Source organism: Aethalodelphis obliquidens, unplaced genomic scaffold (assembly GCF_003676395.1).
Source record: "Aethalodelphis obliquidens isolate GAN/ISIS:26980383/991018 unplaced genomic scaffold, ASM367639v1 scaffold9, whole genome shotgun sequence".
Taxonomy (NCBI): domain Eukaryota; kingdom Metazoa; phylum Chordata; class Mammalia; order Artiodactyla; family Delphinidae; genus Aethalodelphis; species Aethalodelphis obliquidens.
Window position 1 is genome coordinate 43,414,621 of NW_020837953.1, and position 14,031 is coordinate 43,428,651.

Sequence of the window (14,031 nt, forward strand, 5' to 3'; positions counted from 1 at the left end):
ATGATGATGATGACTAACACTGACGGAGGACCAAGAACAGTTCTAAACTCTTTGAACCTACATTAATGTGTTTAGTTCTTAGAACCTTATGAGATAGTTAATATTACCTCCAACTTGCAGAAAGGGAGACTAAAGCAATTTTAATATTTAATTTTCTATTTAATTCTTAGTAGAATTTGAGTAATTTAGTACTAAGGGTGTAATGTACAACATGATAAATATAGTTAACATATATGTTATATATGAAAGTTGAGAGTAAATCCTAAGAGTTCTCATCACAAGAAAAAATGTTTTTTCTATTTCTTTAATTTTGTATCTGTATGAGATGATGGATGTTCACTAAACTTACTGTGATAATCATTTCATGATGTATGTAAGTCGAACCATTATACTGTATACCTTAAACTTACACAGTGCTCTATATCAATTATATCTCAATAAAACTGTCAGAAGAAGAAAAAAAGAATTTGAGTAATTTGCCCAAGTTACTGGTAAATGGAGGAACTGGGATTCAAACCCAGTCTGGCTACAAAATCTATACCCTTGACCACTATTTCAGTCGCCTTTGCATCTTCCAAAGCATCTGTAAATATTTGCACACAGACTGAAATAATATTCTTATTCCTATCTAGTACCCTCTGCCCCCAAACACTGCTTAACTATGTCATCAAGATCAACAAAAAGTGTCAACTCCTTTACAAGCCATTCTCTCAGTGCATTGCAATGCTCTAAAACTTTTCTGGCCAAGCATCGTGGTGTGCTTTGGAGCCATAAGGACGGAGTACCTAACTGACACAAGTTTTGAAAGAAAAAGCATTTTTCTATTCTGCAGAGAAACATTCCTCAAATTCCACAGGTTCATTAAAAGCCATAGAGAAGAATTTTTAAGAAAAGATAAGCACAGAAAAGCAGTAGAGGGCTTCCCTGGTGGCGCAGTGGTTGGGAGTCTGCCTGCCGATGCAGGGGACACGGGCTCGTGCCCCGGTCCGGGAAGATCCCACATGCTGCGGAGCCTGCGCGTCCGGAGCCTGTGCTCCGCAATGGGAGAGGCCACAACAGTGAGAGGCCCGCGTACCGCAAAAAAAAAAAAAAAAAAGAGCTCAGCAAGAAAAGCAGTAGAAAGCTTCAGAGATACACACAGCTGTCCTTACAAGATATGTTCTGTCTAAAATTGCTGAGATTAGAAATCTATTATTAGTATAGACTCCATGATTTGTCAGGTACCACAAATTTCTATTTATTCATTTCTTTAGCAAAGATCCTTCTTCTTACCATACCACTCTTGAGAAAGCCAGCTCTGTTATTAGCAATGTTGTTGCTAATAACAATGTTGCTCCTTCTAGGCCCTGTTACCTGCCCTGTACAACCTGATTAGCTTCACAGTGTGTCTGAGAACTTCAATAAGTGACCAAAGAGGTGAACCTGACACTATTATTGCACTTTAAACACAGCCCCGCCCTGACAATTGGTCACTTTCACTTTCCACTCAGCAGCTGCCTTCTAGGAAAGGGCAGAAGGAAAAGCCGAAGAACAGGAAAGAACCCACTTCTGTTTCCAAAGAAAGGAAGGGAGCAGGGAGGTGCAACCGTGCTAGCTCGCCACCGCCTATTGCTGCTGTGATCGCTCCACTGGTTTAGGTGGGTCAGAAAACCCCGGAGAATGCTGCTTCTGGGAAGAGAAAATCACTGCACCCTGTGCTCATACTATACACACATCTGTATCACTGCTAGCCCCACTAACCTGCCCTGGTCCACTTGCCAAAACTCATACTCCCAGGAAGCCCAGAAGGTTTCCACTATATCTGAGGCCTCCTTTCCTCTTTCTATGATTCTACATGTTTGCAAACTGACTTTATCTTCTTTCTCTAGATTTGTTAAAGGGTTCCACTTTGAGTTGAGCAAACAGAACTTAAATTAAAACAAGGAGAAGGAGAAGAAAGCCGCTTTCCAATCCCCACATCAAACCACTGGGCTGCATTTACACAGTATAGACCTGTAAAGGCTAAAATGTCTCAAGCTTTAGGTACATTACTACTCAGCAAGACAAGAACTCAGAAATTCTGTTGGAAGACCCCACAGTAACGTATTTTAAAACTTCTACTGGGTGTCTATTACACACCAGCAGGATAGGAGCTTCAATGGTCACTCCACTTGATCCTTTCAGCGATGCTGTAAAGGTACATTACCCTCTTTCTCTAAAGAAACCGAGGCTCAGAATTTCAGTGACTTGTTCATGTAGCTAACAAGTAACACAGCAGGATTTGAAGCCGAAGCCAATGCCATTGTCACTACATCCTGGCTGCCTCCACAAAGCTTCATAAAACTAAAAAATTAACTGGGGTAAAGCACAGTCACCAGTAGCATGGTTTTCTTTTTTATTTTCCTTTTAATATTTAACAGTCCCCTAAAACCTACAACAATCCAGCTATATACTTAAGTTACCCTGTAATAATAATCAGTGTCATATGGAAGAACATTATTTCCTTTTACACATATTTAATACAAAGCCATCTGTCCATCGGGGTTTATTACTCTCAATACAACAAAAAGAACATAAAAAATAGAAATGCAATCTGCAAAGCATACTTCACCAAAAAGAGATACATGCACTCACCTTTCAGAAGCGCAACGGACAGCTGATCAGTGTTCAGGTTATTGACATATTTCCCTAGATAGGTATTGAGAACCCAGGCTACAAGACCTTCCAACATGACTATATCCTCAAGACAAGGTGTTTAAAACTCATGGATCATTATTTCTCTCTCTCATGGTCACAGAAGAATCTATGAAAGAAAAAAAAAAGGAAATGAACAGAAAAACCTGACAGTTTTTCCAAGCTGATATCCTACTCTACCTGCCCTGAAGGTGGCTGGATGCAAATCACAGATTTAAGAAAAGATGGGGTGACCAATGTTCACTGCACCACTGTTTACAATAGCCAAGACATGGAAGCACCCTAAGTGTCCATCAACAGATGAATGGATAAAGAAGGTGTGGTGTGTATATATATATATATATATACACACACACACACACACACACACACACACATATATAATGGAATACTACTCAGCCATAAAAAAGAATGAAATATTATTTGTAGCAACATGCATGGACCTAGAGACTATCAAACTAAGTGAAGTCAGACAGAGAAAGACAAATATTATATGATATCGTTTATATGTGAAATCTGACAAATAATATAAATGAATCTATATACAAAAGAGAAACAGACTCACAGACATAGAAAACAAACTTATGGTTACTAAAGGGGGAAGAGGGGAGGGATAAATTAGGAGTATGGGATTAACAGACACACTAAGATATATAAAATAGATAAGCAACAAGGGTTTACTGCATAACACAGGGAAGAATATTCAATATTGTATAATAACCTATAATAGAAAATAATCTGAAATATACATAACTGAATCACTTTGCTGTATACCTGAAACTACCACAATATTGTAAATCAACTATACTTCAATTTAAAAAAAAAAAAAAAGATGGGATGAAAAGCACTATACGATGCCCCCACCAGTAAATGGAGGGCCAAACCAATACATCTGCATTTTGATGCAGCTGCAAGGGATAGTCACTTATAAATTTACCAAAAATTACCTACAATTCAAAGTTGTGTATCTTTTCGATGTAACTGATTGTTAAACTGCTTGCTTTTGGTGACTGACCTGGGGACTAGACTGTCCTGATCAGAGGTTCTCATCCAGATGTGATATGGCAATGTCTAGAGACATTTTTGAATATCACGACTGGGGGGATTGCTACTGGTACCTTGTGAGAAGAGACCATGGAGGCTGCTAAACCTCCTACAATGCACGAGGTAGCCCCCCGCAGCAATGAATTTTCCAGCCCCAAATGCCAATAGTACCAAGGTTGAGAAACCCTCTCCTAGATTAAGGCAAAAATGGCCTAAGAGATTGCATCAATAAACTTCATATTCTGCACCGATCCTCTTTAAGCCTTCCCGAAATCAATTTTGCAAACCTCTTCATCAGGCTCATTCATAAAATGATATAAATGGAAGGAAGACAACAGTGGTTTATCGTTCTTCTTAACTGTCCTGAAGCTGCATTGCTGGTACCTGGACACCAGACAGTGCTGATACAAGGGACCCCCTTAGTCAGTAACTGCAGACAACAGAAATCCTCTGGTTCCAGCTGCAGTATTTACAGTCAGTGCTGATTTACTGCTGTCATTACAATAACTGCTGTTTATTAGCATTACAAAACAGAGATTATTTTTAGTATTCCGTAAAGTTAACATGAGGGAACTTGAGACACCAAAGTTTAAATGGGTTCCAAGACTGCTCAGCTAGTAGATCCTAGTTAGAACTGTGGGCTCCAAATCTTGCTCTGAGCCAAGCATGTCGGACACCAGCCTACCAAGCCTGACACTCCAGGTTTGCTGTGGCAGGCATCCCACTTGGAACCGGCCCTTTCGGGATCCTTTCCAAGCACTTTGCCCCACCTCCAGTTATTCACCTTAGTGCCAGGAGATACTCTTACCCCAACTGAGAGGCCTCCACCCACCAGAAACCCCCAAACACAAAGCTGTACAAGAGTTAACCTCCAGGAAAAATCTGTTTTTATTTGTCAATAGTGTCCTGCATTTCCACAGAAGATTAACTTTTGTCAACAACGACAGTAAAAACATAAGAAAATAAACAGCATTTGGAAAAATACTAATTTCTTTCCAAAGATCTTTTTTAAAGCTACATTTTTATGTAAAATTAGGAATCTGCTAAAAATTACTGCATACACTTATTTAAAGAAGAGATTACAAGAACAAATTTCTTAAAATAAGAAATGTTTAACAGCCTGAGTAAAGGAAACACTTCTTTCTATAACTTTAAATGAGTAAACCTACAAAAACAAAACATGAACCTGACTAACCTAGTCTTACTATGTAGAGTCCAAACACACTTAGGCAAAGAGCCAAAGTTGGAAAACTCTTTACTTCTGAAGTTGCTGCCATTGATTCTGGTCCTAAGTGCCAACAAACTCTCTCTGGTGCCGTCCACAAGTGCTCTCCTCATAAAGGGAAACAACCGTCAGTTTGCACACAAGATCTGGCCCTACCCTACCTTCCCTGAAGGTGGACGAATGCAAAGCACTGATTAAAAGAAGATGGGGTAAGAAACACTATAAAACGCCCTGTGCAGTAAGTACACTGAGGCCCAAGCTAGACGGCAGCCATTAGCTCTGCTAAGCATCTAGAGCAGGTTTGAGGCCACTTCAAGGATTCCGTTAAGGAATCCGGTGTCAGGAAAGGCCGCCAGACTGGCCAGAATCCCAAAGTGTTTTTACACTCTGGTCCATCAGGGTTTCTAGGCCTGGTACTAACCCCACCTGGCCTCCCCTAATCGGTGGGGCAGGTGACACTGGGGATCAGTGCTCAGCCTACCGGTGGGCAGACAGCCGGCCATGACCTTGAGCCAGGCCCCTCCCTCGAGGAGCGGCTGGAGCCCTGGAGCCCTGAGTAGGAAGGGCTGGCAACAGGACGCGGGAGCGGAGGCGGCGGGGCTGAGGGCTGCCGGCCCTGCGAGCTCGGACATCGGAGGCCGGAGAGGGGCGGAGGCCCGGCAGGAAGGAGACTGCCCAGGAGGCAAGGCTCCTCCAGCCCGCCTGCCGCCCCTCTGCTCTCAGAACCCTAAGCCCGGCTCCAGGGGACCGAGAGCCCACCTCCCAGATACAGCCTGAAAGGAACACAGCCGCGCGTCCCAGCCCCGGAAGGAGGGGCTCAACCAGGATGTGACCCCGGGAGGCGAGAGATAAAGAGAAGTTTGAGGCCTGATGTCCCATCCCAGAACGAGACCCCAGAAAGCTGGAGAAGGGGATGTTTAAGACCCTCTGGAGCCCTGACTGGAGCCATGTTCTTGGGCATAAGGCAAGGGAGCTCATACCCTGGGCTCCCGCGTGGAGACCGAGGCTCCGGCGGGGAGACGCGGCCTGACACCCCCTCGATCCCAGGGCACCAGGCTGCCCCGACCCGGAAAAGCGTGCGGGTCCGGCGGGGGTTCAAACTCCCCAGAACACGGACGCCGAAGTCCTCGGAGACTCAGGACGCCCGAGCATATGGCGCGGGTGCCCGCAGGGCCTCGGACTCGAGAGTCCCGGTGAGGGCGGGGCGCTCGGGGCCGTCTGGGGCTCGGACACCCCAGGGATCCCCCGAGGAGCTTAGACCGCCGGAGGGCCGGACGCCGGGGTCCCCGGGCTCCCAGCGCAGCGCTCCGCCCGGGCGGGCCGGGGTTTCCAGGTCTGAAACGAAGTCGGAGCGGTCGACCGCAGGTCCACGCCCGCCCTGCGGCCCCCGGCCCTGCTCGCCGCCCGGCGCCGCCCCGCCTCGGCCCGTACCTGTAGGTGTCCCGGGCCGCCCGCCCCAGCCAAGCACTGCGCGGCGCTTCCTCTTCGCAGCTCCTCAATGGCGCTGGCCCGCTGCGCTCAGACCCGCCCCGACCCGACCAATCGAGCGGGCGACGCGCCTGCGCCTGGCCAGCCGAGCGCCGAGTCATCGAGGAGGCGTCCCCTGGCGCCCGCGGCCGCTCCTGCAGGGCTGCCCGCCCCTCCAGGGCTCGCAGGTGCTGGGGCTGAAGCGGTAGAAAGGCCCAAACAGCCCCCCCATTTTACAGCGCGGGGGTAAACCGAGTCCGGGGGAAGGATAATATATAGGACATATTGGCTCAGAAGTATTAGAACCCAGAATTCTTCCGTCTACAACGACCCGCCCGCAATCTGTTCGCCACTTATCAGCCGCAGGAGTCTGTTAAAACATAATTAATACCATGCCACTTTCCTGTTAAAACCTCTTCCGCATTATACTTAAGTTAAAACCCACCTCCTCAGAGAGCCGACACCAAGCTCCTACTGAATTTGTTCCATTCGCATTTCTGCCACTCTTTCCCGGGCCCGCTCTGTCCCAGCATCCTTCAGTTCCTGCCCCGGGACTTTTGCATTTGCATCTCTCTGCTTAGGATGCTTTTACCCTAACTGCTGTCCAATGGGAATATAATGCAAGCCACATAGTACATTTATTTAGTCGGTACATTTTTTACAGGAAAAAGAAAAAGGTGAAATTAATAATGTATTTTATTTAATCCAATATGTTCTAAATATTATCATCTCAACCTGTAACCAACAGAAAAAAATTATTAATAAGGTATTTTGGGGTTTTTTATATTAGTTTTTTAAACCTGGTGTGTGTTTTACACTACTGCACATCGTAATACAAACTAGCTACATTTCAAGAGCTCAATAGACTTGTATGACTACAGGGCAGCTCTGGATAATCGTACAGGCCACTCCTTGCTTCAAATATTCCATCTCAGAGAGGATTTCTCTGCTGCCATATCTGAAGTTCCCCTCATCCATTACCCTGTTATATTATCTTAACAGAACTTAATGCTGCCTGAGATGAGATCATCTTATTTGTTTATACCTATGTTATCTTTCATCACCCTGAAAGTTCACTGACAGCAGAAATTATGTCTTTTTCACAAATGTTTCCTCAGTACCTAGACATGGCCTAGCACAGAAAAGGCCCAATGCTATGAAAGAATGAACAAATGAACGCCTCATCTTGGATTATCACCAGAAGGGCAGGAAGAACATCTCAGGCTCATAAAAAGTCAGAAGACAAAGGTCACAGGCTGGCAAGGTTGCAAGACTATCTATTTACCATGACATTTATCAGCCCTCATGATGCTAAGCTAATGAAGGTGCTTGTGGGCTGACTCACTCCCAAGCAAGGCCTGAGTTTCTCTGAGGTGGGGGTCAACCCATCAGAATCTCAACACTGGGTCCCCCCAGAAGCTGAGGTTTGGGTGTAAAACCCTAGACTCCACAGAAGGCAGAAGGGAAGGCAGCCATCAGAGCTGAAGGAGCTCAGGGTCCAGATCTTCCAACACAGAGACACCTGACTGTACCTGGAGAGTTTATTTAAAACGCAGATGCCAGGGCACCATTCCTTCAACCAGTATCACTGAGAGTCTTTGGGCCTCGGTCCCTTATCAATCTTAACATACGTTTACCACACAGCCATCCCACTCCCAGGTATTTATGCAAGAGAAATGAAAGCACATGTGCATGCAAAAACTTATACACAAATATTCATAGCAGCTTTATTCATCATAGCCCAAAACAGGAAATAATCAAAATATCCATCAACAGGAGAATGGATAAAGATATTGCAGGGACTTCCCTGGTGGTCCACTGGGTAAGACTGCACACCCCAGTGCAGGGAGTCTGGGCTCAATCCCTGGTCAGGGAACTAGATCCTGCATGCGTGCCACAACTAAGAAGTCCGCATGCCTCAACTAAGAGTCCGCATGCCACAACTAAAGATCCTGCATGCCGCAACTAAGACCCAGTGCAGCCAAAATAAATAAATAAATAATTTAAATGTTTATAAAAGAAGAAAAGAGATTGCAGTGGACCCATACAGTGGAATACTACTCAGCAGTAAAAAGGAGCAAACTGCTGATACAGATACTATCTTGGAGGAACCTCAGAAGTATTAGCTTTGTGAAAAAAGCCAGGCCACGCAAGGCCATGTACCATAATGATTTCATTTCTATGCTATTCTAAACTAGAATGGCACAAGCAGACCAGTAGTGGCCAGGGGACAGGGGTGGAGGGAGGGGATTGACTAGGAAGGGACAGGAGGGAACTTTTCAGGGTGATGGAGCTGTTCTGGATCTTGATGGTTGTGATGATCATGAGTCTGTATACAGTTGTCAAAGTTCATTGAAGTGTGCACTTAAAATTGAAATTGTGTTTTCTGTTCATTATTCCTCAATAAAGCTGATATTTAAAAGATCTCCTCCCTCCTGGGACTTACATACCAGCAAGGGAGGAGAGACGGAGAACAAACAAAGTCAGCATAAAATATAGAGTGAACAGGATGGTGATGGGCACCAAAGAGAGAAATAACGCAGGGAAGCAAGGTAGGAAGGAGGACTGTACAGTTTTAGATGGAGGCCTCAGTGGGAAGAACTGGCCCCCAAGGGTTCAAGTTCAGGGAGTCTGCAGGGGGACCCAGCTCCCCAGATGATGGGTTTGGAAATGCAGAGCTGGTCCAAAGCCCTCATTGTACAGAAGGAGAAACTGAGGACTAGGAAGGGGAAGGAACTTAAAGTCATGCAGAGAGACCATAGGACAAGGCAGGACTCTGCTGTGAGCCTGAATCCCTGTCCATAATGGCCTCAGCCTTTCCTGCACCAGCCCACAGCCCTGAGCTTCAATTATTAGAGCAAAATTTATGCTCGTTATGGACAAAACAGGGAACAGAGAGGTCAAATGTTGTCCTGGCAGAAGGAAAGGGGTTGTGTTGGCCACAGGGAAGGTCCTCCCATGGTCCCCCACCCATGCTATGGTCTCCAAAGTTGCAAGTTTCTGACACATAACGGGTGAGGGGCTGCAGGAGATGGGGGATATCCTTAATTACCATCCACCCTAGACTCTGAGATGTATGTTGGCCCAGAAGGGCCAGGTTTTCTGGGGCAGGCAGATTTGAGGGGCCCTGCTCAGTACTCTCCAGTATCAGGCCCCTCCCTACCCGGCCTTCAGATCATCTAGACCAGAGCGGCTGCAGACAGTCAGCCAAAACTGCTAAAGAAATGTTCCTTTTGGCCCACACAAAGCCTTAAAATAATTGAAGTTAAGTTACATTTTAAAAGCTGGAGATCACTTGTGAAAATCTGTATCTGGAGCTTCTCTAGAAAACAAAAAAAAGGAAGAATTGGCAATGGTGGAACCCCCAACCTCCCTAGGCTTACATTCATTCGTTTATTCTTTCACCATTTATTGAGCACCTCCTATACCCTAGGCACTCTTCTAAGCACTTGGGGCTACATCACTGAGCAAAACAGACATATTTTTGTCTATAAAAATGCCCTACTGGAGTTTGTATTCTAGCAAGAGGAGCAGATGGTGAGCAATAAATATAACACATGTAAATTATACAATATTTGAGAAGGTGATAAGTACTGTAAGAGTCCCATGGGAGAGGTAGGCATCTTAGGGGAGAGGGAGCTATAATTTTAAATATGAATGAATCAGATCCAGAAGTTTCCACAGCAGCACTGTCCAATAGAAATGCAAGCCACACACATAATTCTAAATTCTCTAGCGTCCACACTAAGTGCAAAGAAACAGGTGAAATTAGTGTTAATATTTTATTTAACCTAACATCTCCAAAATAGTATCATTTCAACATGTAATCAGTATAAAAATTATTACTGAGCTATTTTATATATGTTTTGTACTAAGTCTTCAAAATTCAGTATTTGTATTTGACAGTGCAGGTCCAGAGTCTCTTGAGAAAATGCAGACAGCCTGGGCAGGGGTGGTACTGTCACTCTGTGGGAAGAAGGACAAAGCACAGACCATAGCTCAGGGGTCAGCCCCATCATCTTACAGAGGAATTCTGAGCTCCAGAGAGGGACAGTGGCTACTCCAAGTTCACACAGCAGGTTATGGGTGGAGCTAAGGTACAGTCGCAGGACTCTTAACCTTTAGGTTTGCCCTGAGCAAACGCCCAGCTTTCCAGATGCTGCCCTGGTTTCTGGTTTCTGAATATAGAGCTCCAGGTGGAGCAGAGAAGTCCCCAGAGAGAGAGAAAATTCTACAGAACTGGTTATCAGGAGCCTCCCACAGTAAACAGACTGTCCACCCAACTCAACTCCTTAGATGAGTATCAAGCCCAGACGGTCCTGCCCTCCTCTGCACGGCAGAGATAATGGGTACCTTGCCTATCTCCCGGAGCAATTATGGAGATAAAATAACCGAAGCTCGGTTTCGCAACTCTTAGAGCAGGCAATGCTCAGATCTCTCCCATGATGTGGGAAATAAAACCCAACATCCTTCCCCTGGCTTCTGAAGACACCCTCTTGACCTCATGTCCTGTCCCTGGGGTTCCAAGGCTGTCCCACCCTCCCTTTACCAAGGCCTCTGCTCAAATACCAGCTCCTCAGAGAAGCCTTCCTGAACTCCCCTTGCAAACCAGCAATACCCCCACTCCCGTCTGTCCCCTTACGTTGCTTTATTTTTCTTCTTAGCACTCACCAGGGGCATAGTCTACACATATTTTTTCACACAGTCCCTCCTAGCATGCCAGCTCCAGCTGGCATTCTGTTGCAGCCCCAGGACCACCCCCCCCCAACACACAAAAATAGCCACTTATATTTACTGAACACTTACTATGTGTCAGGCACAATTCCAAGTATTTCACAGATAGTAGTTCATGCATTAATCCCTTACTCTGAGGGACGTAATATTTTAACCTCATTTTAGAGATAAGGAGAGTGAGGCACAGAGAAGGTCATTAGCTTGCCTGAGGTCACACAGACAGAAGGTGGTGGAGCCAGGATTCACACCTGGAAAGTGGACTTGAAGGCCCACAACTCTTGACTTCTGTGCTAATCCATCAGTGCCCCATAACAACGATGCCTGAATGCAGACTAGATGAAGAGGAATCCACAGTTGCTTGCTCCCATCTGTGCTGGCCTCTGCCTCATTGAAACCACTTGTTCTGTCTCAGTTAAAGAAAAGAAAGAAGCAGGAGGGTCTTCAACTGGCCCATTTTGACTGGTTCACCCATCAGGCAGGTGGCTGCCTTCAGTTACTCCAAATTTACCCACTGTGATATTGTGATTTATAATAAGAAGCATATATTTGATCTTCATCCTCCATTCCTGGCTCACAACTCTTAAAAAACCTTTGGAATTTCCCAAGTGATGAGAGCAATGGAACATCTTTTGTTCACATTTTTGTCCTTGGGTCCTCATTTCTGAAATAGCTCCAGAGCCATAAAGGCAAAACCAGTGTCTTATTATTCATATCAAACCCCTTTCAGTCACACCTAAGTTTATGTTAATAGGTGGCTTCTGGAAAGCCCCTAAGGATGAGGGCTGGTTGCCAGGGGAATGAACCCCCTGGTTGCCAGGGGAATGATTAGAGGGTTGGAACTTTCCACCTCAGCCCCTTACCTCTGGGTCGGGAAGAGGGGCTGGAGGTTGAGTCAATCACCAATGGCCAGTGACTCAATCAAGCATGCCTATTAATGAAGCCTCCCTAAAACCCCAAAAGGACGGGGTTCAGAAAGCGTCCAGCTGAACAAGTGGATGTGCTGGGAGGGTGGTGCACCCAGAAGGAGCACGCAAGCCCCGGCCCCTTCTCACATAAACGTTGCCCTTTGCATCTCTTCTGTCTGGCTCTTCCTGACTCTGAGCTGTATCCTTTGTAATAAGCTGGTAGCCTAATAAGTAAACTGTTTTCTTGAGTCCTATGAGCTGCTTTAGCAAAGTAATGAAACCAAAGTTGGTTGTCGTATAAGAGGTCGGTTGGAAGCACAGGTAACACCTGGACCTGTGATTGGTGTGTGAAATGAAGGCAGTCTTCTGGGAGTGAGCCCTTAACCTGTGAGATCTAGCGCTACGTCTAGGTAGCTACAAGTGTTCAGTGAGTCCCTTTGCCCACTGCCCACCTTAGCAGGACAGGGGAAGCCCTTTAGACCTGGCCCCTCTCTTTCCCTCTCACTGTGCCCCATCCTAGCCCCAGGTCATGCTCCGGCCCTCCCTCCATTCGTCAGGGCTCTTCTCCAAGTCACCTCTCTGGTCCCTTCCCTGATGTCCTGATCCAGGAGGGGGATCCCCCAATCCTTCCGTTCTCTGTGGCCAGCTTCATTCTCCTCACATAGAAAGGAGACAGACTTTGTAGAAACTCTAAGTTGAAATTTTAATGTGGCTTGGATGTGTGCATGAATCCATTTTTAGAAAATACTACTCCCATTAATTATGGCCCAGCCATAATTAATGAGTTAGGTATACTGTACCTAAGAGCAGTACCCCATAAACATGAGTGGGAATGAGAGCTCTATCCTGGGATGCTGACTGGTGCAAAGAAAAAGTAGATTAGATGCTATTAAGAAGCATGTAATACCCCTAATTTAATACTTGTACCATCTGCTGTAAGCCATTTGTGTGTTTTCTTATTGTCTCTCTTCCCACCCATTTGTTTTAGTCGTTGCTCTATCCCAACACCTAGAGCAGTGCCAGCTGTGAAGTAGGAGCACAGTAAATACTTACCCATTCAAACACTGGGAGCCGGCAGGATGCATCTGTGGTACTTAAAGCCATGATGCTGGATGGGACTCGCAGGGGAGGGTGTGGGAGGTGGAGAAGATGCCCGAGGGCCGAGATGAGGAGGGAGAAGCAAAGGAGGCAGAAGGAGCCCCCGAGACGAGCCGGCAGGAGAGCCAGGGCTGTGTGTGCTCCTGGAAGCAGGTGAGCAGCGTGTTTCAGGGAGGGGGCTGGTCACTTGGGTCAAACGCTGCCCACAGGGGGAGTGAGAGGAGACCTGAGAGCCTCTGTGACTCAAGCAGCAGGGTTAGTGTCAGCAGCGACCTGGCCAGTAGAGTTTTAGTGGTGAGGTGGACACAGCCTCACTGGTGTGAGCTCAAGAGAAAATGAAAGAAGATAAATTGGAGACAGTGAATGCCAACAGACAACATTTTCTACGTGTTTTGCTGTTAGGAGTAGCTGGGAGTTCCTTGGCAGTCCAGTGGTTAGGACTCAGCACTTTCACCTCCATGGCCCTGGGTTCAATCCCTGGTCCAGAAACTAAGATCCTACAAACTGTGCAGTGTGGCCAAAAAAACAAAACAAAACAAAACAGTAGCTGGGAAACCTGACAGTAACTGAAGGGAGAATTGTTTCCAAGGAGGTTTTGCTGTTTGTAATTGTAGCGAAATGCACATAACATAAAACCTGCAATCTCAATCGTTCCTGAGAGAACAGTTCGGTGCCTTTAAGTACAGGCACACCTTGTTTTATTGCATTTCCCTTTATTGTGCTTTGCAGACGTTGCGTTTTTTACAAACTGAAGATTTGTGACAACTGTGCGTCTAGCAAGTCTATCGGTGCCATTTTTCCAAAAGCATTTGCTCACTTTGTATCTCTGTGTCACGTTCTGGTAATTCTTGAATTATTTCGGGAATTCCCTGGTGGTCTAGTGGT

The 14,031-nt window shown here is 45.9% G+C and overlaps 1 protein-coding gene across 13 annotated transcripts in view; it reads right to left on the reverse strand.

Annotated features, from left to right (window-relative positions):
• The window catches only part of VPS13D (vacuolar protein sorting 13 homolog D), a 245,608-nt gene extending 239,121 nt beyond the window's left edge, over positions 1-6,487 (reverse strand). For 4 of the 13 annotated variants that reach the window (XM_027110133.1, XM_027110135.1, XM_027110131.1 and 1 more), the window contains exons 1-2: positions 5,923-6,347; positions 2,614-2,782 (exon numbers count right to left, since the gene is read on the reverse strand). In XM_027110133.1, coding sequence (XP_026965934.1) covers positions 2,614-2,710 — 97 coding nt within the window. In that variant the 5' untranslated portion in view covers positions 2,711-2,782; positions 5,923-6,347. Of the gene's footprint in view, positions 1-2,613; positions 2,783-5,922; positions 6,352-6,373 lie in introns of those variants that run through there. The other 9 variants (XR_003433445.1, XM_027110139.1, XM_027110140.1 and 6 more) reach the window with 6 other exon arrangements.
• Between the last annotated feature and the right edge of the window lie 7,544 nt (positions 6,488-14,031).